This window comes from Fundulus heteroclitus, chromosome 16, assembly GCF_011125445.2.
Source record: "Fundulus heteroclitus isolate FHET01 chromosome 16, MU-UCD_Fhet_4.1, whole genome shotgun sequence".
Lineage (NCBI taxonomy): Eukaryota > Metazoa > Chordata > Actinopteri > Cyprinodontiformes > Fundulidae > Fundulus > Fundulus heteroclitus.
Window position 1 is genome coordinate 20,048,836 of NC_046376.1, and position 27,208 is coordinate 20,076,043.

Here is a 27,208-nt window from a genome sequence, read left to right on the forward strand (position 1 = left end):
TGATGGTATGACAGCCTCAGTTCAGCTGGTGAATGTTTAAGTGTGAGGACTTTATAATACATCTAACTAACTTCCAGAGTTACAACTAGCCCTCAGAAGTCGCTCAATAAAAAGTAAACAAAGCCCACCTGTACGCAAATTGTTTACCACAAGTTATGTAGGAGACAGAGGAGACCAAACTTGGACAACTTTCTGGCCTTCATGAGTTCTGGCAGAAGACTAATACTAAACATCTTTCGAAACACACACCCCTTTAGGGGAAACAAGCATGTGCAACATCATGGTGTCGGAATGCTTTTCTTCAGCAGCCACACGGATACATGTCAGATTTGATGGAAAGATTGATAAAGATAAAGTAAAAACATGGCAAACCTGGATTTAGATCAGTTCATCATCTCTGATCAGCTTCCCCCGTTCTTGCAAAAGTAAACCTTCCCCACAGCATGATATTGCCAACCCTACACAGCATTCTGGATGAAGGCCAAAAGGTTTAGTTATGGACTTCTCGACTAGACCGGCTTCTTCGACATCATTTTGCTGTTTCCCATATATGGCTTTTGGTCATTTATAAACTGGCCTTCTTTCATTTATATATATATATATATATATATATATATATATATATATATATATACAGAAGGTTATAAATATTTTAAGAGGAGATCCTGATCGGTTCCACTGTGTACATGCAGTGCACATATGGTTGCTCCATCTTCAAACCGAGAGAGCTATCAAATACTTCGTAACACCAGTGACAAACTGCCCATTGGCAGCTGCAAAACTATTTTGATGTCAGCTAGCCCCAGCAAGGTACCGAAAGACGATAGCTCCCAAGAACGGAGACACTTCCAGTGTGTACTTTTAGCCACATGTCACTAAATTACACAGTGTCCAGCACCCGCTTCTGCCTAATATTTGCCTCGGTCTGCCTCATGCATTCCTGCAGAGCTCCAGTTTTCTCCCTCAGGTTGGCATGAAATTTAAAAACTAACTTAAGCCAAGGCGAATTTCTCACTCCGGTAATGTCTTACACTCTCATTGCCGAAGGTGTGGAAACTCCCAACAAGAAAATGATTCACCACAGAGCCCTGCGTCTGACCCTCAGGCGGGTCGCTTGTGCCTCCTGAAATCAACCCCCAACCCCAGGATCCTCCGGACAAGGGGCGCTTTAGTTCCACTTGTGGAGCCATGCTCACTGTGTAATTTCTACCATTTGTTTTTTTTTTCTTATGCTGGTCTCCACACAGTCTGTGGCTCATGAACTTTCTCCTGGTTGCTCTCCTGCTCCTATAGGAGTTATTGTCAGTGCTGCACACACGTGCAATACCATCTGCAAGGTATTACAGTCAATTGCAGGAATAGAGAAATGATTTCACGCACATCCCACAAGCTCCAGATGGAACTGCTCAGTCATTCCAGAACAAAGATTTTGCATGTTTAGGAATAAATTATATTTAAAAGGGAAAGATACTTATGCCTTAAACTTTCTGTGCCTTATCACTCACATTTTAGCTAAAAAAATAATGCTTGTTCTTTCGTGGCACTGCGCTCAGTTGGCTCAGTATTTGTTTTAGCTGCTGCAGCAGAGCTGAAGTTATCCAGGTGGACGGTTGCTAAATTTGTTTAGCTCGGTGGTTCAGGTTGTTTATAGTGGCCCCCTATAGCTGGGGTTTCTGGAGTACTTCAAAGAGGATTCCTGCACACTGGGTTCTTTTTTTCTTAGTTAAAATTAAAATGTTTCATCACTGACCAGCAACAAACCCCAATAATAGCACTTATAACATTCTTTAAGTATAGTAATTCATATTAAAACGTAATCTTTATACTGATTATTTGATTTAACCTTTGGACAAATTCATACAGCAACGAATAATAGATTAAATTGGATAAAAGTGGATTTGTTTAAATTAAAGTTACTTGTATAACCAATTTAATCTAGACACTTGCAAATTTAGTTTTCTAATTTTTCTGTTTCCAATAGGCTTACATGCAGCACCCTTTATGTTTGTTTCCATCTCTGTTAAAAGAGGTGTAAAAAAGCCTTAAAATAAGTCTTACAGTACTGGAATCAAACACAAAATAAATTATAAAGCTCAAACTGTTTATGGGTTACGTTTATTCAGAGTGGAAAGAAAAAAAAATCTAGTGATAGGAAATAATAATGAAATCGTTTTTCCCACGGTATAAATCAGACGGCAATACAAATCTAGACAGTGGGCAAGGCTCGGAGATTGGTGCACACAGAAACATGGCTGTTGTTCAGAAATCAGAAGCTAGGTAGAAGACAAGAGCAAGGCGAGGCAGAACAATCCAGGAGACAGAAACAAGGTCGTGAGGTGAAGCTCAGGGCGGCAGGGGCATGGAAAGAACGCTGGACATCTACTGGCAAGAGCTTTCAATAATCTGGCAGAGACCTGTAGGCAGAAGAGGGTTCAAATAGAGTAGATCGCAGGTTTGATTGCCGTGGAGCAGGAGGGCGTGGCAGGAGGTAAAGTGCAAACAGGCCATAATCATGACAAAAAGTAGCTCGGTTCTTCACAACTTCTGTAGTTTGTTTCTGTTTCGGATTATGCTAGTGTATTAAATGCTTTTAGGCTTGTCCAAAGGTAAAAGATAAAATACTTGTAAGGAGATAAGTTATTGTTTGGTATATGCTATATAAACATATCTTAATCATTATTTTAGCTAATCATCTATAATTTTTTATATATTATTACCACAATTGGACTTTTAAACCCATGTATTTTTTGTATGTAGCTTGTTGCATATGAAAATAAACTTTCCGGATATTTTGTATTGACATGTTGCTCCATTTCATCTGTTTTGTAAATTAGTTTACGCATGAGGTTGACATTGAGGCTTTTGCATTTACACTACACAGCCTTTGCTTGCCTTCACTTCAACGATTCTGACAGAAATATAAACATTTTATTTATTTAACAAATACAAAGAAAGAAAGAAAGAAAGAGTTTTTTTTAGTTTAAAATCGCCTTTATTACACATTACAGCAATCAATACAACTAAATCATGTTAATAAAAGAAAAGAAAAAAAATCAAAAATTAAAAACTAAAGATCCACCTTCATCCACCAAACACAAAACTCCTTTAACACCCCATTTACCTACAAAACCATCTATGCTCTTTGTTAACTTAAAAAACTCAAATTCCACACGAACACGAGCAATTATCAGTCTCTGAAAAAGAACAAGAGCATCTTCAGTTTTATGACCATTCTTTTTGTTCTTTCTTGATATCCATATTGCTAGTTTTGCCATTCCAGAAAGGAAATTTAAAAGCACATGAACAGATTTCTTCCTTGCGCAATATCGTGGACCATAAATAAATATACAGTTAGAAAACTGTACACCAAAACCACCAAACAAACGATCCAAAACAACAAAAAGAGGAATCAATCTTAAACATTCAACAAAAATATGATGTAAAGTTTCCTCCTGCAAACAATAAGGACAGTTAACACTAGTGCCAGGATTAAGGTGTGCCAGATACCTGTTTGTAGCTATAGCCCCATGTACAATCCTCCACTGGAGGTCACCCACCCGTTTTTCAATCGGGGGTTTATATAGGGACCGCCAACAGCCTCTTGGGGTAGAGCTGGTGTTAAAAAACTCAGTCCACTTCGACACCCTCACCTCTGCTAAAGAATGTAAATTCAGAACTTTCACACAAATATTGTACAATGCCTTTTTTCCTAATCCTTCAAAATGTCCTAATGGCGTAACTTGGAAGGACAACAGCTTTTCTGCCTCATCCTGCCATTGATCCACTGCAGGAGAGACAATTATGGATGGAAATACATATTCATACTGGTCCTCCCATTGGTCAGACAGAGTACAATCAGCAGCAAATGCTCTGACAGAGTCTGACAAAGAAGCACAGGCTTCTTCTTTCAGCCTCAACACAAGTCTGTTGGATCGCACATCCAAACGCTCAGTTAGGTCGGACACAGAACTTCATCAGATGACCCAGCTTCACACATCCCGCTTCTCTCATCTTAGATCTCAAAGAAAAAAAGAAAGAAAGAAAGAAAGGAAGAGAAACACATTCTTGTAGCGATCACAAATGTTTGTGTTCAGCTGCTACTAAGGGTTATTGAACTAATTTATTCAAGCTATTCAGCAGTACCTTACTACAGGGCCGGGTGATAATTCCATAACAATATATATCGATCAATTGATTTGTGGTGCAATAGAAAAAAAAGGGTAAACAAAAAGTTAAATAGAAGAAGAAGAACAGTTTTCCTTCCTTTTGCATTCTAGCCTATCATGTAGGTTAAAACTACAGTCGCTACATCCTCCCAACCAATCACAAATGCAGACCCAGAAACGCTCCGTCTCCAAGCTCCGCACCCTTCAAAGAGTTCAGAGAGCACGTGTTCTTTTTTTTAAAAACTTGCAGTTTGGTAAGAAGTTGGTTGAATAAAGTGTTGAATTTGAATTCAGTGTTTGTGTGTTTGTAAAAAAAAAAGGTAATTAAACAACAGATCCAAATGACTAGTGCTGCACCTAAATGTATGTTTTCTTATTTTTTGATAATTATTGATATTGATCAATATGATTTCTATTTTATCTATATGCTTTTTTTATATATCATGTAGCCCTACCTTACTCTAAATCTTGCATCTCTGAAATGTGAAGGGTTGATGTAATCAGCTCCTTATATCACTGCATGTTTTTTATATAAAAAAAACATGCATTTGTAAAAAAAAACAAAAAAAACATGCTGTAAATCACAGACCAGTGGCAACAGTGCCGTCACCACATTGGGCTCCTAATCACCGTGGTACAGTAAAAGATGGCGAGGCAGCTTATAGCTCTGCCCAGGGGAACCTATAAAACTCTTGTGGAGCTTGGAGCCAGCTCCTGCCTGCTAACAGTTTTAAATGCAGGCACTCTGCCACACAGGAACAAGCTGTAGGCTTGACGGGAATTTCTCCAGCCTGTTTTATAATCACTTCAAATCATGACTGCACTTAAACTTGCTGTTCGTCTCTGTGCACTGATGAGCAAACTTGTGCTTCAATCACAAGTGACTTCTTTTTCAGTTTTAACGTGCCTCGTCATTTCTGACCTCGTTCACCTTTTGCCTCCATAATTTACTGTAACTTTTATTGTTTGTTCCATCTTTATTATTAGTTCAGGTTTAACCGACATTTATGGACCCTACAAACATCTCCTACAGCATATAAACTGACATGAGATTTATTGTTTGGGATTATACTATCTTTTGGAATCCATAAAAAAAACGGAGGAAAAAAAGAAACTAAAAGCACTTTGATTGTAAAAGGAAAATTCTATGAGAGACGCTGGAAGGTCTTTAGATAGTCCATCAATATAACATAATAAATAGGAAAACAAAAATGGAATATGGGGGGACATTTTTAATTCATTATGTCTTTTTCTGTATTTTACAGCTAAATTAATAGTCAAATAGGAATCATCTTTTGCTGCTAGTTATGTTTTGTCATTCAAACTATTCCTGAGGGCTTTTATGAGACTAAATAAGACAAGTTTGCCTGTAAAGCAACAGCCCAACATAAACAGACGCATATTACAAGTCCCTCCATTCATTGTCTATGCTTGCACATCCTTGCAAGGCACCGAGAGCGTTGGTGCCTATCTCCTGGAGTCATTAGGCGACACGCAGAGCTTCGTAACTGGGCGCCTCAGAGACCCACAGGACAAAGACAAAGAGAAGCCATGCATATCCAGGGAGAGCATGCAGCACCGCATTGCTGTGTTGCAAGTTAAAATCTTTTCAAAAAAAGGTAAATTGTAAATCTTTCATCAGCTCAGCCCACAGGCGGTGTACAGGAATAAGATCTGGAGGCTGAGACGGCCGTGAAAAGACGGTTGATTATAAGCAAGATGGGCTGTTTCTGTTTGGATCTGGTTTAGTACGTTTCAGATCATTATCCTTTTGAAGGATCCCAAAACGACTCATTTTCAGTTTTTAGGCAAAGTTTGTCAGATGCTTCTTTAAAAATGGCCTGTTAAGAATACATGATGGCAAATTCCCATAGCCTCGTGAGACCATCCTGATCTCGCGAGCTTTCAAGGTTTCACTCGCAGATCAGTCTGGCTACTCTCCGTTAAAGAAAATTTGGAGCCGTTCACCAAACGAACGTCCAATCAGCGTTGGCTTTGAGGCAGGTTGAGGCGTGACGCAACGGGAAGCGCGTCAGTTCAGTCTAAAGAACATGGCGGCTTCAGCCGATGAAACTAGCGTTAGCGTGGCTATCGAGCAAGTTTTATCGGAATTACAGAGTATTTCTCTGCTGAGCTAACGAGCCTTTACCTGCAGCAGCAAGAGTAGCTTGGCTTGTGGTTGTGTTTTCGTCGTCGCTCTGTTACGAGCGACGACGAATCTGATTGGTTCATTTGGCCCGTCTATCACCAACATAGGCCAATCAGCTAACCAGTATTTTCGCCCCTTCCCAAAATTACTTCAACGGAAGGTTTCCAGATGGATATGCGAAGCAAATCTATCTGGCGGAGTCAGGTAAAAATTCCCAGGGCCTATATAAGAAAAACAGGCTCACAGCGTCACACATCCTCCACCGTACTTAACCGTGGGTATGAGGTGCTCTCCTATATATTCATTAATTTAAACTTCTGTGTGTGTGTGTTAGTGTTTTCAAAGCTTTCTGTTTTTTTGTTTTACACCAAAGATATTTATCGAAATGTCATGGGAGTGTGTGTTTTTTTTTTCAGTGAGAGCAGCAAAAGTATGTGTTTTGATAGAGCAGACCCTTATTTATAATAGGGACGTTACGGCATCATTAGCATATGAAAACTGATGATTAGACCAATACAAAGAAGCTTTGAATAATTATCACTCCACTGTTCTTGAGATGCTGAGGTGGGCGTGCTCTTTGTTCGTCTTTAATATTGTCAGCTGTGTTTAGAGTTTTGGTGGACATGCGTGTCGTCTTCCCCAACGCTTGTAGTCTCACCTAAATGCGCTCTGACAGCTGCATGTGTGGGCTGCCTCCAAATGCCTCCTGCGGTGTCCTCAAGTTGCCTTTCTTCCCACAGAACCTTTGAACCCTGCAGCTTGGGGGGGGGGGGGGATGACCAAGAGAAATTCAGTGCCACGCAAAGACAGGAAGAAGAACCCAGTGAAAGCAGGGAAACAAACTAGGAGCATGCGGGGGTTAATAGATGCAGTTCTGGGAAGCTGGAAATGAGGGAGTAAAATATGGCATGTGGAGAGAGGAGGGACAAGTGCGCTGAAAGCAGAAGTTGTCACTGTTTGCGCGAGAGCAAACACCTGATTCTGCCACTCGATGCCTGTTTTGAAGGTGAAATGTTGACTCTTCCCATCCGGCCTTTTCTGCCAGCTTTACCCACCATTGTAAGTCAGTGTGCTCGTCATAAAGCTGTCCTCTTTAGAGGAAGTTTGAATAAAAACCTTTCACCATCTGTTAGTTGGACCCAGCGTGGCTCAGGGATCAACTTCATATTTTTAGGGTTAAAAGGGTTTCAAGTTGCTCGACCAAAAACATGTTTTTACCCTTTGTCACCATTAGGGGTTAAAAAAGCTTTTAAGGATTTTTTTTTTTCCTGTTTGTTTATTGTTCTGGTTTTCTGGTCGTTTTTATTTCCTTCTGGTCTAGTTTGAACATACTGGCCTGATCAGAACTCGTTTTGCCTGCACGAAAAGGGGCATCGAATGCAAAGACTTCCAGACATTGTGTTTTTAACATCACTGGAGCTGTTTGTTTTACACCTATGAGGACAGAGCAGCAAATATACACAGGATCACAATTCCTGTATTAAACCAACTAAAGACATTACCATATCATGTTTATCTTTAAACTGGATCCTGCGTAGCTGCTGGTATCACGTCTGTTGTGTCAGAATCCACGATTTATTCTTTGAAAGAAGAACAGCAACACATTTTTGATTAGTAAAACGGTCAGAGCCATGTGTTATTGGCTTACACTTCAGTTGCATGTTGTTGCTGGGTTTATCGTGCAGCATGCAAACAAAATACATGCAAGTTTTTGTAAAATGAAACAATGTTTTCAAGAGGTATGAACGCATTTACAGGCTCTGCCCTGCAGCTCTGACATGAGAAACACCGAGTGATAAAGTGTAGAGTGATCTCACTGTGGCAGGGTGGTGTACAGGGGGGCATAGGCTGGGTTAGGAGACCCAGCTGACCTCCACTCCCTTGGTTACTTTTAGACAGGGTCATGCAGCACTGACATTTTCCCATGATCATCATTAATAGAGATTAAATAAATTCAGACTAATGCTCTTTCATTTGTGTTTCTTCGGTTCTTTGATTATCTCTGGTAATGTCTCAGTTTGCTTTGGCAACTTCTTTCCTGGTCAACTAAGTGCAACCGAAACCGGTCGGCATTATCCAAAGATGCTTTTAAACTATTTTCTTATCTCATCCTCTTTGTTTTCTGCTCACTTCTTCATTCTAGTCATATTCTCACTCTGCTGTCTGGTATTCTAGGTATTGAGTAAGAGGAGCATGCCTGTGGTTGAGTCTGTGAGAGACGGCAGCTCAGCTGAGGTATGTTTACTATGACTGCACTGTCACATGGGACGGAAACTCTATGAAAGAGATGAGAGCAGCTACGCAGCTCAGATCACTTCAGGTCACGGTGCAAGTTCGACTCATTGAATAGCTGCCAGCAAATTTAGACGATCTGGGGGTTAATTTGGTGATATTATTAACCTGACTTCAATGTTCTGTTGAATTCCTGCACCTTAGAAGATTTCTAGTATAGGAAATTCTAGTTTTTCTATGTATATTTTTATTGTTTCAAAGTAATGTTACCATACAACACACAGAACCATGACGTTGTAAAATATACAACAGGGAAGATGTAATGTTACCATACCTTCTTATTTATTTATTTTTCTATGAAATGAGTTGATTGCACTGACCAACAATGCTTCCTGGAAAGCTTTAGGCGTGCAAATAGTCCTTAGGGTCTAATAAGACTCTTATGTGAGTCAAAAAGTCAGATAGCAGTCCCTTTTCAAACGATTTAGATTACTGTGCTGTTGTATGAATGAATTACCTGAAGGCTTCATCATTGATCCACTCATACATGCAGTGAATATTGTGCGATAATTTTAAACCTTAAAGTGCAATCTGCATGGATGTCCAACTAGACAATCCCTGAGAAACCAGAGTGTGCAAACTGCATTACTACTGGTAATGCATGGGTTTTAAAGTTTTTTTGGGTGGGTCTTTTAATGAATAAAAATCTAGGGAGTATGGTGCTCATTTGTATTTAGACACATTTCTACTGCTGTTAAAATAGACATTTTTTTTTTTGCAGTGTATCTCTACCTACTTAAGCATCCTATCAACTGAGATTTTTAGTCAATCCTCTTTGCAAAATAGCTTAAGCTCAGTCAGATTGTTGCCTTTAACAGCAGCTTTCGAGCCTTGACAATGATTCCCTCTTGGATTTAGGTGTGAGCTTTGACTGGGCCACGCTAACACATGCTTCAATATTAACTATCACACTGAGCCTCTGGGTATATATGTTTTGGGACTTTTCCCTCAGTCACAAGTCTTTTGCAGCCTCTAAAGGGTTTTGTTCCAGATTCGCTGCTGTCCTCTGGACAGGTCACCTTCCTTCATACGTTTGCTGTGTCCCTTACATGGGTTATAGTGAACTTTAAGCAGGAATTATTTTCCATCCGTTTCAAATTCCAAATAAGTGGAATGTCTGTTTGTTCTAGATTTTATTTAAGGGTATTAAAAGTAAAAAAGGAAAAGTATAAATAGAGTTACAGTTTAAAAATTAGTTTTGGTTTGTGTCATGTGTCCTTTTTCCTCCTCTTAACGATTATGCTTTATTCAATGCATTGCGATGTTTAGTGTGAAGTATTGTTGCAAGGTGTTAAATATTTATTTAGATTAATTGCACTCGTTTTTTGTTTTGGCCTCTTTCTGTTTTGTGCCTATAACAAATCTTTGTCTATGGCTTTTCTCGGGTGTTTAATTTTAACACAACACTCACTGAGTAATTTGCCTCCAAAATGACCTGTCTGGTCAAACAGAAGAAGATAAATAGAAACACATGCACACAGATAGCAAGTGTCTCTCACAGCACTGATTCCAGCGTCTCAGAAAGATTGATGGGAAGGTCTTGACATTAAAACAAGGTCAAGTAGCTGATTAGACAGAAACGATATGAGCAGTGGCTCTGGTTTCTTCTGTTACTCTCTCCGGGTTATTAGCTTTGATCTTTTTGTCGACCTTGTCATTTTCCAGTCAGGTTTTAGCCTTGGTGTAATTTTTTTTGTAACACGAGAAGCACTTCATTTTATCCCTGAGATATCCATGAATCTGCAGTGTTAAGAAATTGCTCAGAGCTGCTCCGTGATGTGCTGATGGAGCAGAGAGGCCAGAGCCTGGATGTGGGTTCGTAAATGTCTGCTCAGGGTTGTTCATTGTGAGGAGGGGATGGTTCTCAGACGACACAGAAAGTTTGAGTTTCTGTTTGTAGAAATAACACAATGACAATAAACCATTTTTTCTGACTGAAAGCATCCATCGACTATTGTCTGTACCTGCTTATCCAGGTACCCAGAGGGAACCCATTCTTGCACAGGGAGAACATTTAACTCCATGATTTGAACTCAGGACCTTCTTGCTGCAAGGCAACAGCGTTACCGACTGTTAAAGATTAGGGTGATGGCTGGGAGACCATCCAGTCTCAAAGATTTGGAGCTCATCAGCAATGGAAAATAGTGGAAATATGCAAATAGCTGTTTAGCAGCTCTAAGCAGGGTTTGATAATAACAATGGTAGTAATTAAATCATTTGATCATTTCTACATGTATTTTTCTCCCATCTAAATATACATTGCCCTTAGAATAAGCAGCATCAAAGACTTGAAATCTAACTTCTTCATCATCAGTGCTCTCTCTCACTATGTGTTGTAATAAACACGGCTTCTGCTCTGATCAGATACATTACGATATATAAAAGAGAAGTGTAAGAATGTGTGTTTTGATGTGCATGGGACTTGATCTGAGTTACACCTCATCAGGAAGATCCTCATGTCAAGGCTGTGTTGTCTTCTGTAACCATTTCTTACTTTCTCCATCCAATGGCTCTTCCAGATGTTGCGTGACAGAGCTTTGCGTAGTTTTCTAAGTCCCCTTACACATACACACATTTCCACACAGACTCACACAGTCTCATATATATGTAGACCCGCATAACCATCGTGATTAACAACCTGCGTGTGATGCAATCTTATCTGTTCTGCTCAGTATTTCTTTATTTCTTTTCTTCTTCCCTACGTCTTTGACCGTCTTGTGACAGTAAATCAGATTTTTATAGTTTTTTTTGTTTAACTTCTTCGTGCCTCGGTGATTACAACAGATGATTTAGTGTGGGTGTGTTGGTCCCTCTCAGAGAGAGCACAGGAGTTATTTGACCCTGGATGAAGTCAGGGTCTCGCAGTTTGGGGTAATAATATCAAAACCATCCTAGATTTTGAAGGGATTGGGGGAAAAAATTATTATGTGTCAGACTTAACTTTAATGTAGCCTATTTTTTATTTCAAAAAAATAATATTTCTTTTATTTTTCATTTTTTCAAATTACCACAATAACGAGAGAAAGATGTTTATGTGAAAGTACTTCACATAATCATTAAAATCAAAGTGTACATAAAACAAGATCACTGCACCCTTTAAGGCCAGATGATGATGTCATCATTTTGTAAGCTTAGGTTAATCGTTTTTTTCATAATGGGGGAAAAAAAATCTAACTAAATCAGTCAAGGAAGGAAATTATGGACCTCTACAAGTCTGGTTCATCCTTGAGTATAATGTCCAGATGCCTGTAGGTGCAACGTTTATGTGTACAAGTACATATATGGGAACTCATCCATCATAGCGTTCAGTAAGGAGACGGGTTCTTTGTGCCAGATATGAACCTGTTGTTTTTCTTTTTTTGTGCGTGAAACATGTACATCAACCTCAGGGGAGAAAAAACCCCAAAAGACCTTGTGAAGATGCTGGATGAAGCTGGTAATAGAGCGTCATTATTTACAGTGGAAAGTCCTGTACGGACATGACCAAAAAAAATCATGCGGAAGAAGCCGTTTCTCCAAAAGCCATTTCACATCTTTCAGATGGACTCAGAGACAAACATCTTACCATTTGAAAATATATCCTGGGGTCTGATGAGACTAAAATTGAAGTATTAGACTGTAACAAACATCCTTATATTTAGAGGGGAAAGGGGAGGGCCTTGCCAGCCTTGTGAGGGTGGACCGATTCTCTTCACAAAATAAGGACCGCCATGAGGAAAAGAACATAGTGTGGAAATATCATCGGCCAGGAAGTTAAAGCTTGGGCAGAAGCAGGTCTCCATACCATCAAATTAATGGCAACACAGTGATCTCCATCCTATAGAACCTTTTTGGAGCAAGGTGACCTACAAACCTGCAAAATACTGTGGGAAGGATACAGAAAACATTTGAGCCATGACATAGTTGAAAGGGAAATATACAAAGGAACTTCTGCCTTTTTAAATAAAGATAAAATGTTTATATGTTTTCTTTTAATATCTGTGGCATTTGGCAAATAAAAATAATTTCTGTAAACCTGGTTGACCTACAACTGGAAAACCTTTACTCTGATTTAATGTGAAAGTGCAGAAAAAGTGCTGTTTTTTTCTACAGTGTATATGAATATTGTTTTTTATGTATGCAGCACCCAATTAACCTCTTTAAAATGTCACAAGGTTTTTTTTGCATTTCTCATGCACCCAGTCCCTTTTCCTCTTTTACATGCATGTATGTACATCTTAGTAAATTAGTGAGTAAACACCACAACATATATGTAGCAGCCTTCTTGCTTGAAGACGACCATTTATCCTCAACAATCAGACTTGTCAAGACTTGGAATAAATTGAGATGCTAAGCATAGCTAATCAACATGTGTAAATTATGCTTTTTAGTAGTGGTTTGTGTGTTCCTATGTGTACAAAGTGGGTAAAGAGATCACCGTTTGCATAAGACAAGCAAACAATGTTACCTTGTCATCCATCTTTTCAGGCACCAAAGACACACTTTTCACAAAAGCAAAGAGATTTAGGACAAGAGACAGACCCCCCAGGAAGATAGTCTCCGACTTATTCGAGGAAAATCTGTAAATAGATCAGTTGGAAAATCATGTATTCTAACCCATAAAGTTCATAAATGTACAATTATATATATAAAAAAACACACACACATCAAAAGTATGGTTTGCTTTGAAGGTTTGTCATGAAATAGTTTCTCATCTGTAAAAAGGAAGAAGAGCTTAATTTAACCAAAGCCTATGGCTTCTTAAACTGTATAATTTCAACAGACCACAGTATAAATGCATAAATGTTTGGCCATAACGCACGGGGACACCAAACACAGCATATCACCACAAACACATGATTTAGGCTTGTTAAGCAGCTGTTTCTTAGACTGGTGTACCTTGTAGTCACTGAGTCATCGTCGAGCTTTGTTTAGACCAAAACATCCCTGAGTTGGAGGCGTGAACATCTGACAGAAGTGACTGTTTAATGAAGAAAATTATCTCTAAGAGCTTCAGAAACTCTACAGGAGACCTGCTAAAAATTGAATGAGTCAAGGTGCTGCACGGCTGAGTGATAAAATCAGCACTTGGTGGTAAAGAGAGAAAAACAATTCCTTCAAAACATTTGGGAAGGTATTGAATGTAACTAAAGAATTTATTTGTTTTAGGTTAATTTGACTAATATGATTTATCAGGCTAATTAATGTTAGCTTGTGCCTGGTTTTTCACATGACTTTGTTAATTTTTTTGTGAAATGAAAAACGTCATTCATGACCTTTTGTTTTATTATTCTTGCAAATATAGTTTATTTTTTCTACATGTTTTTGGGAGAGGAATTTCCTTTGATATATGTCCAAATCGGTAAGGAATGTTAAAGATTAAGTTGTGATTTAGATCAACCAGAAGATGGAAGTGTGGATGGTGCGTGCCTCGAGGAGAGGAGCCAAGATTTGTAACAGATTTAAACCAGAAACAGACAAACTGATAAACTGTTAACTGGCCGACAAAGTTAAACTCGAAGACAGAACGGAGTCAAAACACATCTGAGCACAGAAATAAATAGATAAGGGTGTTTTGTTGAAAGCCTCAATGATGTTTGTAAGGCTGTATCTGAGTCTCCTTGAGTAGACCTTCTCCCTCGTCTGCTCGTGTGTTGAGGCTTTGAAAAAAAAAAAAAAAACAACAACATGTAAAGCAGTCATGTTTGTGTCCATAAATTACTGAATTTTGGCTGTGCCAAAGATAAAGTGTCATGCACAGTTCCTTAACGCAGTGTGAATATGCGGTTAAAGGTTTAGATCGCGTGTTGTGTGTAAGGTCAAGGTGTCCTTTTGTTTGAAGAATGATTGCCGACATCCAACTGTGGACCGGATTGTGTTGTTTAGCTGTTCAATACGTTCTTAAGGACGTAAATCAGTCATCAAGTCTGTTAAAGACCTACTTCATTAGAGCTTCGCTGTGTGTTGAAGAGCAACCGCTCAGACTTTGCTTGTGGTTTGCTGAAATAATAAAATTGAGCAAGAGTGCAAATAAGACTGACTTCATCTGCAACTGGTTTTTACTAACCAGTGCCATGCTCTGGACCCGGAGAGTGACTTACCTCAACGTTGACGTCTATGGCTGGTGTGCAAAAACATTCTTGCGTGATTTAGAGCATGAAATTTCTGTTCTCTGGTTTATTTTGAAGATAATCAAATTTATGGAGAGTATTTTTTTTAGAATCTAGCCCATATTCAATAAGAAATACACATTTCTGCTAAGAACTGCTTGGTGTGCTTATGGAAAAGTAATTTGGTAGGAGTTAGTCATTCGCAGAAGGTTACATTTTAAATCACATGGGTTTTTTTGGATTTTTTTTTTTTACTTTTTGTCTTAAGACATTGCTGTCCAAAGTACAGCCCAAGTGGTTTTTGTGACCCTTGAAAGGATTTTTTGTGGCCTCACATGACAAGAAGGATACAAATGTAGTCTCCAAACACAGGTGGTTGGTCTAGCTGAGTATTTTTAATTTATTTTTTTAGGGCAAGATTGTACCCTGGGAAAAGTTTGAACACGTATTTCCCGATATTTTTTCCATCCAGGCTTACCGAGCTTAAGCTGCATTGAATAAAATGTCTTGAGATGTCAGTCTAGATGTGCAAAGCTGGCAGAGACCAACACCAACGGACTTGCTGCGGTGTTTGCATTGAATTGTGGTTATATATATATATATATATATATATATATATACACAAAACCACAATTCAATGTGAAAATGTGATAATAATCAAGGGTTATGAATACTTTTGCAAAGCACTCCATCTGCTTTTATAATTTATTAAGTTTTAAAGACATTGTTAATTTTGTTGAAAACGTTTTTTTATTTATTTATTATAAGCTGTTTGGGATCCTCCAAACATGCAAGACATTTTCTTTAATTTTAGCAGAATCTGTTTGATTTAAATTTCTATCAATAATTAGAATCCATCTTCTGATCAAAGAAAAGCTGCTGAGTATTTCCTTACATCATCTGTACATGTCTTTCCCATATTTAAAATGCAATCAGGACCAGTTTTGACCCTCGCCTTGCTGCTGTCGGTGATCTAGATCGTCCTCTTCTCTCTTTTTTTCGACCCCATCACGAGTACCAACTGTTCCCAGGCTCCCGATGACAGGTCATTATTTGGTCATCTCGCCTGGGCCGCCGGGGTTAATGCGGAACGCATCTTTTCCAGGACTCCTCAGCCGTCAGTGCCTCACAGATATAGAGTCAGCACAGACAGAGGAGGAGGAACACAAGCCGACACTGAAAGTAAACATGCATCTGCCCCCAAAGCATTCTGACTTCTCTGAGTTGGCCTTAATGTGCGTGTAATGGTTTTATGTTCCCCATTAGTTCTTTAACACCTAAACTTCTCCTACAATTCCTACATACCCCAACTTCCTCATGCCCACCCACATTCTGCAGAGATCCCGACCCCGCCCAGCGCGGAATGTGAAGGGAAGGAGCCCCCCTGCCAGTTTACAACCAGTGACCTGGCTGTTTTATAACCGAGCCAGTCTGGACCAGTTTACCAGGCATTTAAAGGTTCTGCACGAGGCTTTCTGTGTGAATGATGACTTGTAACTCCAGACATTGGATCTGTGTGTACATTGCACTGCTTTTTCTAAATAACAATCAAGCCAGTTGAAGCAACTAGAGTTAAAAAAGCTAAGATTTAGCTGTTTTATCTAAAACAGAAGCTTATGCATCATTTTTCTTGCCATGCCTTGTATTTGCTGTCATAATAAAAAGAAGATAGAATATTTATTGTTCTTTCAGTTTTACGGTTTTAACATAAGAACTATCCGGTCTTTTTCAGGCTTTAAACTTTAAATGTAACATTTCATGCTCATCACTACAAATTCCACTAAATTTAAAAAAAGAAAAAAACAGATAAAACCAAACTAAAAAAGGAAAAGAGAAAAATCAAGATGTCAAGGTGCACACAAACTTTAGAAAACCCAAGCGTATTGTTTTGGGCTAATTGTAGAGGTATGCTGATATTGTGATGAGACTATAAAATAGAAAAAAACCCTTTTGCAGGTTTTAAACATTGCAAACGGACCGTGCTGAGCCGTCCCACTCATTAACCAAGGACCTGAGTCTGTGGGCAGCAACATTTTAATCTCCTTATTTTTAAACCCCAGTTTTTGTGAGATATGTCATAGTTACAAAAAAAAAAAAAAAGAAAAACAGCAATTACATTAAAATTTCTTGATTTTAAAATCTTATATCATAAATATACACCATTCGTGTGTATCGGCTGGTGCTGGCGAGGTCCCAGGGTCAGTTCGTCTCTTTCCCAGTTTGAACACATGTTGCTTTTCATCACTTCCTACTTTCTAGCAGACAGAACCAGTTTTTACACCTACGTATTCTTTACCACTGCACATTCACCCATTTGCCTGCTTGTATTAACATTTTGTACTCATGCGTTGCAATTTTGTTTCTTCCATTTCATACCAATAAACAAACCATATTATACTCATGTATTTAACCACTGAGGATTAGTTTATATTTCTTGTTTGTTTTAAATTCTGGAGATAAAGTTCTAAGAAGTGTTCAGCCTCACATACAATTTTATTCCATTATTTAGTATTTTCCTTTTTTTGGTTTTAATCTTAGCCTTCTGACTACCATGTCATTTAATTTTAGTCACCTGTACTTGTTTTAGTCTAGTTTCATCAACTTTAATGGGCAAAAATATTGAAATTACAGAGAAATTCCTGTTTAGGAACCTTCACAACTGAAAAGGAAATTAATTTCATTTTAAGAGGAAATATTTATCCTTGAATGGAACATAGCCGGTTACGACTACGTTGTCCCGCCTCTTCACATGACTAAACCAAGATCTGATTGGACTTTATCTTACCAAATTACTTTAGTCTTGTTTTTAATTTGCTGATGAAAATGTCAAACATTTTCATTGAAGTTATCAGTGTTTTATTTGACATTTAGTGTTTTTATTCACATTTTGGTACGTAAAAAAAAAAAAATATTGACAAAATGAATTTGTCAACTCTGTACTACACCCTAGTTATTGTGGTTCTGGTTCTTTTTTGGACTACTCAACTCCTGAAAATATGTCTACTATAAGCAACCAAAATAAATCCTGGTAATGGATAATGTTCATTACAATAACATAACCCTTTCTCCATGCAGCAGATAATGAATAAATTGAAGAAAATAACTTATATTGTAACTTATATACCAGAAAAACAAGGATGTGTTTCTTCAGTCTGTTTACTGAGACCCTGAACATGCATGCATACCTGCAGCTCTGTTCCTCTTGATGTGTGTTATGAGTGTACCGGTTGGCATGGTCCAGATGAAGGTAGGAGAGGGGGGGGGAGGGGGGACAGAAGCTTGGCAGCCCATCTGAGACTGGAGCTTAGACATGGCCACAGCTGGCCCCTCTGCTGACAATTCCTGCTTTTCTTTTCCTCTAAGGAACGCAGAGCGTCAGCTCTAATTCCCTTCTAATGAACTAGCCACTGAAGGTAGCTAGGCAGGCGGACCCAGAAAACTCATTAAAAGCACAAAGTGGAAACACAGAAACTGGTCAGTGGAAAAAGCGTGTCGCTCTTTTGTACATTTCTGCTGCCAGTGTGTTCATTATAGGGCTTCACTCACATTAGAGCACAGTTTAAAGGATAGTAGAAACATAAACAGTCATAATAGTTTTAGTTAATAAAAATACATGGTTTGTTTTGAAGCTGAAAGTGTCAGCCTGTCAATTTTTTTAATGTTTTTTTAATGTGTTCTATTAAAAAAGGTGGGTTCAGTTTTTACAAGGCAACGATTTGCAGGTTGATTTTGATTTGGAGTTTAAAAGCATGCTTGAATTTTCCAGCTATTTGCCCTTTTTTAGGCACACAAGAGAGACCTATTTATCTTGAAATGGACAATTTCACCTTGTCTGCTAAATCCCTTTTCATTCTGTCTTACATGAACATGTGGTGGAAGTGCAAAACAGCTGTCAAACTTATACTGAAATTGGAAAAGTTGCCAATATTTCGAAGTATAATGGTTATTAAACTGTTATTGCAATCAGCTCAAATGATCATCCTGAGATGAGTTTAATGTTTTCACCCTGTGGTGTTGGGAAATTAGATTTAATATCAGTGGATTATTTTTGCTCCAGTCCTCCCATTGTTGACCAGACGTTAAGTCTTTGGTCTGCAGCGTAAGTGTGAATAAGACCATTAGCTGTGTCTGAACTCCTATACAATAAAACAGAAAGTGTGCCTTTTGTCCTGGGGAAAGAGGAAAAGGTGATTATACCAAGCGTGGATCTGTAGGTTGTATGAATCATCCTCATCAGATGCTTCTTAGAGACATGGCTTAAGAGGCTGGGCTCAAATGAAAGGTTCCCCTCTTTGTTACAGCCCAGCTTTCTGCAGCATTTCAGCCACTTTATTATCCTTGTCTGCTTTGTGTTTCATAATCGGATACTGATCACGAACATAGCTCAAGTCTAAATACTTATATGGTCACACTTTGAAGTTAGTGATGAATGTCTTGAGTTGTGATTAAAAAAAAAGATATTTCACAGTGATTTAAGATTGTTTTTAACATCTAGGTCTTGGTATTAGTTACTCCCTGCTTATGTAACCTAACATCGCCAGAGAAATTCTTTGGTGTAAACACTCCTATATTTGGTCTCATTTTATCTCCTGGAAATCCTGGAGATGCATCCTGTTAGCAAGATTACTTTAAGGCCGATAAATGTGCAAAACAATATTCAAGATATTGGGCTAATGAAAATAAAACGGTGGGGTTTACATTCCTTAATGGCTCCCACCGGCTCATTCTTCCCATTTTCAGGCTCACTACCTGTCATCTGGAGCTTATTGCCATGTCTAGTGCATGTTTTTAATATTAAGGCAGGCCACGCTGAAGGTCATGATCTGATACGACAGAGAAAGGTCCCTTTGACTGATACTCATCTGCTCATAGCTCAGACCCATAACCTTATACCTGTCCAGGCTGCTTCAATTAGCTCCGTCTGTGCCTGAACACATTACACCGCTGGATGGGTGTGATAGTATCAGGGGAAAAGGCTTGCCTATGTATGCGCTCATTCGGCTGTGAATTATCTTTGTTTTTGCGTGTTTTCATAAAGGAGCATGGAGTATTTTTACAGTGAGGTTAATTTACAGAATCCGGTGTAAAAACATGCTTTTCAAGGTTTTAAGTACAAGTTGAATGCCTGATTTCTGTCGGTTACCTTTTAAAACATTAATACGGTTGTAATCTTCCCCCACTTTGTCACTTTAGAACCATAAAGCTCAACCTTTTTGTTGGAGTTGTAAGTGATAAATCAACACAAACTGATGCATAATTATAAGAAAACTATGCATTGTCCCAGGGCTTTGCTGGAGAACATTATTGAACAAACAGCATCGCTGAGACAGATGAACACTGCAACGTAATGTAGAAGAAGAGGCTCTGGTCAGTTTTAATAAACTCTGTGGTGGAAAAACATCACTGCCCATCAGCCTGAAACAAACATCCCTACAGAGAAACATGGTGGTGGCAGCACCATGCTATGGGGATGCAAGCAAGCTGCTCAGAGATACTGTAGTAAAACTTTCTTCTTCAGGTGTAACTTTGCTGTAAACAAAGTCAGATTCCTTGATTGTTCACATAATTATGGCCAATTAACAACAAATCCGTTTTTTTTTTTGGTGCACACAAGCAAGAGTTTTGACTTTTTGGTCCTCTATTGCGTTTGATCACTTTCAAAGGTTTTTTTTTCTTAATAAAAAAGTTAAAAAAGCAGGCTTATACAAGGTTACCTGCTTTATAACCCTCTGTAGATAATTTAAATGACCTGTCTATTTGTTAAGTTGAACTCATTCTCCTCCCAGGGTTTCTTTCAGCTGTAAATATACATATAATATACATATACGTCTCTCCTCGTGCACAGCAGATTTATTTTTGTCTGTCGTGCATGTCTCCGCCACTTGTCTGGCCTCTTTATGAGTTGACCACTATCTCACACATTATTAAATGACAACACGTTCTCATGATCTTATTTTACCCCGGTTGACACACACACTCACACTCACACACACATAAACACAGATGAGATGTGGGCAGGAGTAATATACCCATCATATCTGCTGGTGCTGAAGGCTGCTGTCAGAGGGAGAAGGTCATTTTATGATTTTCATTCAGCATCTGCGCGAGATGGGCAGCGTGAGGTGATGGCAGCCGAGAAAGGAGGCGGGCGGGGTTTTTGGATCCTCTGATGGCTCTTTGCAGATAGTTGGAGGAGTTTGTTATGAGTCGAGACATTAATAGGTGCAGACAGGCCTGAGAGATGGTGGAATTAAAGAGATTTTATGTGTTTAATATACATTTTTAATGATTTATGTGTATTATCATGAGAATGGTCCTAAACTTATTTCAGCGGTGCACCAAAAACAGCAGAGTTGTTATTTCTGGATTAATGTGTCCGACTCCTCTGAATAAGGACCATAATAGCCCCTTTTTTTTCATTCAAAACGAGTCCAGGTGAAGATTTCCATAACACACCCTTAATTCATTAACTGTGACACTGGAACATGAAGTCATTAACCCAGCATTATTAGCACTTACACGCGTGCGTGGTTTTACTTGCGAGTGCCTAAATGTGCCCCTGCATGTGTCCGTGTGTTTCGCTGTGTGGGAAAATGGGCTGTTGGGGAGGTGGAGCATGAAAACGGCTGCAAACGTTGACCACAATCAGCGATAAAGCTCTGCTCCTATTATGTGGCTATTTGACTTGTACGGTTTTACTGTGAGAAAAGCGGAGATAAGACCTCGATAGAGAGCAAAGGCAATTTGGAGAGTTAATTGGGACTATGGGCACAGATGGAGCTTGGGGGGCAAGGTGGTTTTGTTGTGCGGCGGACAGAGCGAAAAGGAGAGCAGTATGGGAAATGGAGGTGTTTTAGGGACTCCCTGCAGATGGACTCGGACATGGGAACAGAGACTCGACCTTTAGAGGCATGGCCGCCCCTCGCTGTCTTCACTGCTTTGTCACAGAGGGAAGCTCAGGTATTTTAATTGTTCTTAAACCAGCTACAGGCTGGTCGGGTAGAGGAGGAATATAAGGAAATGAGAATCATAACAGCTTGAACTGTGGTCTAATATCTATAAAAACAAAAAAACATTATTAACAAGCAAATAATAAAAACTACACAGAAATATATTACTGCCTTATATTGTGTGTACTAAGAAGCCACCTGTTACACCTGCAGCAACAGCCCAAAAAACATAATAGACATATAGACAATAATATTTAATATTTTTGCAAATAGATCTAAAAAAAAAAGAGGGAAATTTAACACATCAAGTTAATAGAGAAACAAGTGAATAAGTGGGTAATAATGAGGCCATTCCACTTTTAGACTGTAGGCTCAATGTTATTTGCATATTTCCTGGTGTAGACTGCAGATATCAGTACGGTCACAATGTGTGGTTGTATGTGCATGAATGCGTTCATGCACATACAACCAAACATTTACATGCCTTCTTAAAAAACTGTCAGCAGTACCAGAGCCTCCTCCATAGGAGCCCTTGAGATCCCACACAGAAAAACAGCCTTTGGACCAACAGTTCTGGCAGACTGAGGGAGTCACTTTTGGAACAATGTCCCGACTAATATTAGAGAATGTCCTACCTTTACCACTTTACCACTTTCTTAAAAGTTCTCAGTCTCAGTTTGCACTTTTGCTGATTTTTACTGTTGAAATGTAATTTGTCTGAATGTTTGTTAATGTGATTATTTGCCTGATATTGTATATTGTCATTATGTTATGTGTCGTGGGGTCTTCCTGGTTCGGGACTACTGATGAAAATGAGCAACTATGCTCAATAATCTGGCTCATTTACAGTCTGTACAGAAGTTTGTGATTGTTCATTAACGTGCACTGTTCTGAATAAAAGAAAAACGTATTATCTAACTCATCATAAACATAAAAAGCATAAACATAAGAACGTCCTTTTTTCACCTAGGTAGTTAAAATTTGTGAAGCTATTTTTAAGTCACTGGCTCTGATGCTGCGCCCCCAACAGATGCAAGCAGATCTTGCTGCAACCACTGAAGAACCTAAGCTTCCTAAAGCAGTACAGTTTCCTATGTCCGTTGATACAAACTGTCTAAGTGAACATCGGTCTATTTATACTCCTCCTTTACCTCAACTAATCTTAACATGACAGAAATTGTGTTTGACCTGTTGCTGTTTCTCCTGAAATCTCCAATCCTTTCCTTTGTTGACACTTAAGATAAGACGATTGCTTTCACAAAGCGGTCCATCAGCTCACTGGAATCAGCTTATTTTCCTTCACTGATTTATAACTGCAGAGTTCTGAGTGTTTCTGCAGATGACAGGAGTCTCTTGTATCGGAAGTCTGAGGTGTATAAAATGAAACGGAAAGGTGAGAGTACAGTCCCCTGTGGTGCTCCTGTGCTGCTGAAAGATGACCTTTTCATCTATCAAACTATGGTCTGTCTGGTACTCAGTGATCCAGATGATTGTTGATGCATCCACCTGTGTCTTTTGGATTTTTTGACATAATAAATTGAACTGAACTACGAACGAATTCTTCAAGTGTAACTCGCCCTGATGTAAAAGCATAACCCCGACCCCAGATGCATTTTGAAAGATGTCACCAAAGTGGGCGGTTCCAAGAGACATGGCTGAGCGGTGGGAGTTTTAAGCCCGGCGAGGTCCACGCTGCCCTATCACGTCATTTTGGCTACCACGCAAAAAGTTTCCACTTCGCACACATAGGAAAACTCCTAACTCTATAAGGTTATTCGGATTGAGCTAGTCAGTCCCATGTGGGAAAACATGGTGGACGAGCAAGAGCTCCTTCTGGCGGATGTTCGTAAATATAGACGTCTTTATGATTCGGCCCATAAAGACCACCATGATCAACAAACGAACAATTTCTGGACATAAATCACTGTCGCTCTTGCAAGAAAATAAGAGGTTTTAAAATCCTGCAAACTACTGTGTTTTCTACTTCTAGTAGTGGGGTATAGTACATTTGGCGTAGGAGTACAACGCTGCCCCCTAGAGTCAAGGAGAATAGTGCTACTTCGGAAGAAAAGCCGCACGGAAACACAAGTGCTGCGCACATTATGTCTGCACCTCTCATTTCCACGCAGAAACTGTTCTTAAAGGAATGCTCGTTACTGCAGCGGTCAGAACGAAGGAAAGGGACATGTTGAAACATGGAGTGACCAGGGCGATATCTGGTGCGCACCACTCAACCCAGAGAGGGCAGCACTAAGACAATTTTTAAGATAAAAATTGCAGAACTAAACATGTTTACATAACAATGTAAAAAGAAATGCCAAGTTACATTAACCCCAGTTTATTCAATTTATCTTTTTTTTTTTGTTTCCTTTATTTAACCAGGTAAACCCCGTTGAGATCTCATTTTCAAGGGGGACCTGGGCAGAAATCTGCAAAACACTACAACCTGGTTACAAAAATAAAAAATAATTAATACATGCAGTCTGTTATCTGCCAAAAAAAGTTTACTTTGGGGTGAATTACACTGCGTAATTGCAACCCACAGGTTATGCCGTCCTGACCATCAAACCACATTTCCGAATAAGAGCGGAAAGGAAATAGAATAATTCTGAATAAATAAATCAGAATAGTTCTTGCCATCAGCTGTATGCAGACACTAACCTGGTACTTTTGAGCTCTTTGTCAGTTGAGCATACAGAAATCCATCACATGCTGTCACTTGCTCTTTTGTTTTGCTACTCGTTTATAAAAAAATCCCTTGCGTGTCACCATTTGTTGTCGCCTTACATACTCTAACTAACCCTGTCATTATACTGTCATACTTGGAGTATTACATCACCGGTCTGTCAGCATCAAGTGGCCCTGGAATAGAAGCATTGCACAAGGTTGTCATCATAAACCGATCTCTGGAAGTGCGTCTCTCCACTTCAGTCAACCTGCGCTCTCTGTCCGTATCCCGACTGCGACCTGCCCAGGAAATCATAACGCGGCCTGATTGTGGCTCTCAGAATAGAATAAGGGTAGAGAATATGTGAGATTTGCCCACATTACCTTGGCTGTTTGTGGCAGTATTTCCTGTTTGGTTTTGGTACCCAGTTGTACTTTCCTGATTAAGGTCTGCAGCCCTCAATCCTCTTAGTCTAAAATCATGAGCGGAAGCAGGTGACTATGGGCTTGTTTAGGCCTGTCTGGATAAAGTTTGAAGTATACTAACAGCAAAATATTTGTTTTGCTGTAAATTATCTCCCTGTAGTTCCCTTGTTTGATTTTTCTATGCCCTTTACCAGTTTGCTTTGTTTGTCCTTAGTTTAATTTTTTTCCTTTGTTTGTTGCTTTTTGAATCTTAGGCTTTTTGAAAATTTAAATCTATGTATATTTAACAATTTACAGGGTCAACCAAAACTACTGGAAACCCTGAAAAAGTTATGCAAAAGGCCTCTAAAAAAAGCATCCCTTATTAGATTAAGATCTTGTTTTTTATATATTTAGTGGGTATTAAATAAATACTTGCAAAATTACTTGTGGCACAGGTATTGACAAAAACAAGTAACTGTTCTAAATTGTAAAACGCTCTGTGGCTCATAGGACAGCTGGTAGTCTTCTGTAATATTTCACAATCTTGGGGCATAAACAAAAACATACAAAGGGATCTTTGACCTTTCCTCTTGCCAAAATCTGTCTGGATCATCAAGAGACCTGGTTCGTGTATTAGGCGCGCTTCTCTTCAACTCACCACACAATGTTGATTTTGTTTGTAATGGTCCATTTCAGTGTGTTTTTTTTTTCCCCGGATGTTTTGAGATTATTAGTGTCCTAGTGTTTCAAGAAGTTCAGGATGCCACGCACTCTTAACAGCAATCCCAGGGCTTTTGGAAAAGAGAAAGGCCCACAGGTTACGTAACAGTAGACTTAAAGGGGTCTTCTACATAAATAAACTGTGTTTAATATTAAGCCAATTAGGTGTGCTTGTTGTTAAAAAAGCCAATTTTAGCATAATCTGTCATCTGAAGTCCCAGCAGCTGATGGAAAACTCCAGACATTCACATTTGCGATTGTAGGACCAGGGGGAAAAAAATCTTCAATTCTGGCATTCCTCCCAAACAACTGGTTGGCATGTCAACAGTTGTCATGGAAATTTGGTGACATCCAAGCTGCTTACAGTTCAAGCTATTTTAAACTTTTGTTTTGCTTTTATTGGCCACTTTAGTAATGTAGCTGTTTTGTTGACTTGTTAAGATCAACACACACCTGCCTTTCTTTAATGCTGTGTTTTCCCATCATTCCCATTTTGAAGAAAACTGGTTTCTTTGTCTTGTTGTGTTTATAACCCCAATGAAGCTGTAACACATTGTTTACCAAGCAAAAATTTCTAGAAGCTTTGACCAAGTTAAAAAGTCTAAATGGGGAAAAGGCATCAGTTACATGTATTTTAAAGGGATTGTTGTATCTCAGGTGATTGTGTTAAATCAATTATTTAGTAATATTGGAACTTAGTTTTTCTACTGAATAAGTATCATCAAATTAAAGGTTGGATTTCAATTTAAGATTATGCAACTGCAACAAAACACTAAACGTTTAGGACTTTTTACACATCTTTATCAGTGTTGCCAATAAATGTGGCTCATACTGAAAATGTATATGGAAAAATCCTTCCTCGTTTTATTTATATACATACATACATACATACATACAGTACATACATACAGTACATACATACATACATACATTCTCAAGCATTCTGAAGGTCTTTTCGAAATTTACTTTGGGGAAGATGTTGTTGCTAACTTGCCATTGCATATTAAGCCAAATGAAATAGCAATTAACAGCTTATTTGCCATTTTCATAGTTTCCACAGTATTGTTACAAGTGTAAAATATGTATCTTAGGATAGCTTTGAGTGAATAATTCAAAGTCTGCAGAAGAGGATGGCGTTGCTGAGTTGTTTGCCTTATTGAGCCAACTGCGCCATCTAGTGGCAACACTTATAAACTTGCTTGACATGCTTTGATTTAAACCCCAAGGTTAACCACATGCTTCGGTTGTCTCTTAATCATCCCTCTTTGTTTCCATCTACAGGATGCTGGTCCCGCTGTTTGACAATGACACCGGTCTCCTCATGCTCGCTGGCCTTGTAAGCTGTAGATTAATACAATTGGTTTTGCTCTTTGTAAAAGATTGTGTTGAACAAACTCAGATGTATTAACGCATTGTTCTGTCCCCTGTTAGGGAGAAACTGCGGTCGATTGCTTTGAAGTCTCCACCTCTGAGCCTTTCCTAACTCAAGGTGAAATTTGGTTGTTTCTGTGCACGCTGAGGGATTTTTATTCCCTCCTATAATGTTGGTTGTTTCTCTTTTTTTCACTTTCTCCCAGTGAGTCACTGTCTGACCGATGCTTCCACGCGAGGCATTGCCATGGTACCAAAACTGGCACTGGATGTGATTTCTTGCGAAGTGGCGCGTGTTCTTCAGCTGACTGACAGCTGCATCGTGCCAATCAGCTACCAAGTCCCTCGCAAGGTATTGCAGGCGAACGGCAAATTCGTAACCTGTGCTTTTATTAT

At 39.0% G+C, this 27,208-nt stretch overlaps 1 protein-coding gene across 1 annotated transcript in view; it reads left to right on the top strand.

Moving 5' to 3' along the window:
- The window catches only part of coro7 (coronin 7), a gene marked incomplete in the record, with an annotated part of 159,798 nt that overhangs the window by 122,109 nt on the left and 10,481 nt on the right, over positions 1 to 27,208 (top strand). The window contains 3 exon segments of the mRNA XM_036147988.1: positions 26,723 to 26,777; positions 26,873 to 26,930; positions 27,019 to 27,164. Coding sequence (XP_036003881.1) covers positions 26,723 to 26,777; positions 26,873 to 26,930; positions 27,019 to 27,164 — 259 coding nt within the window.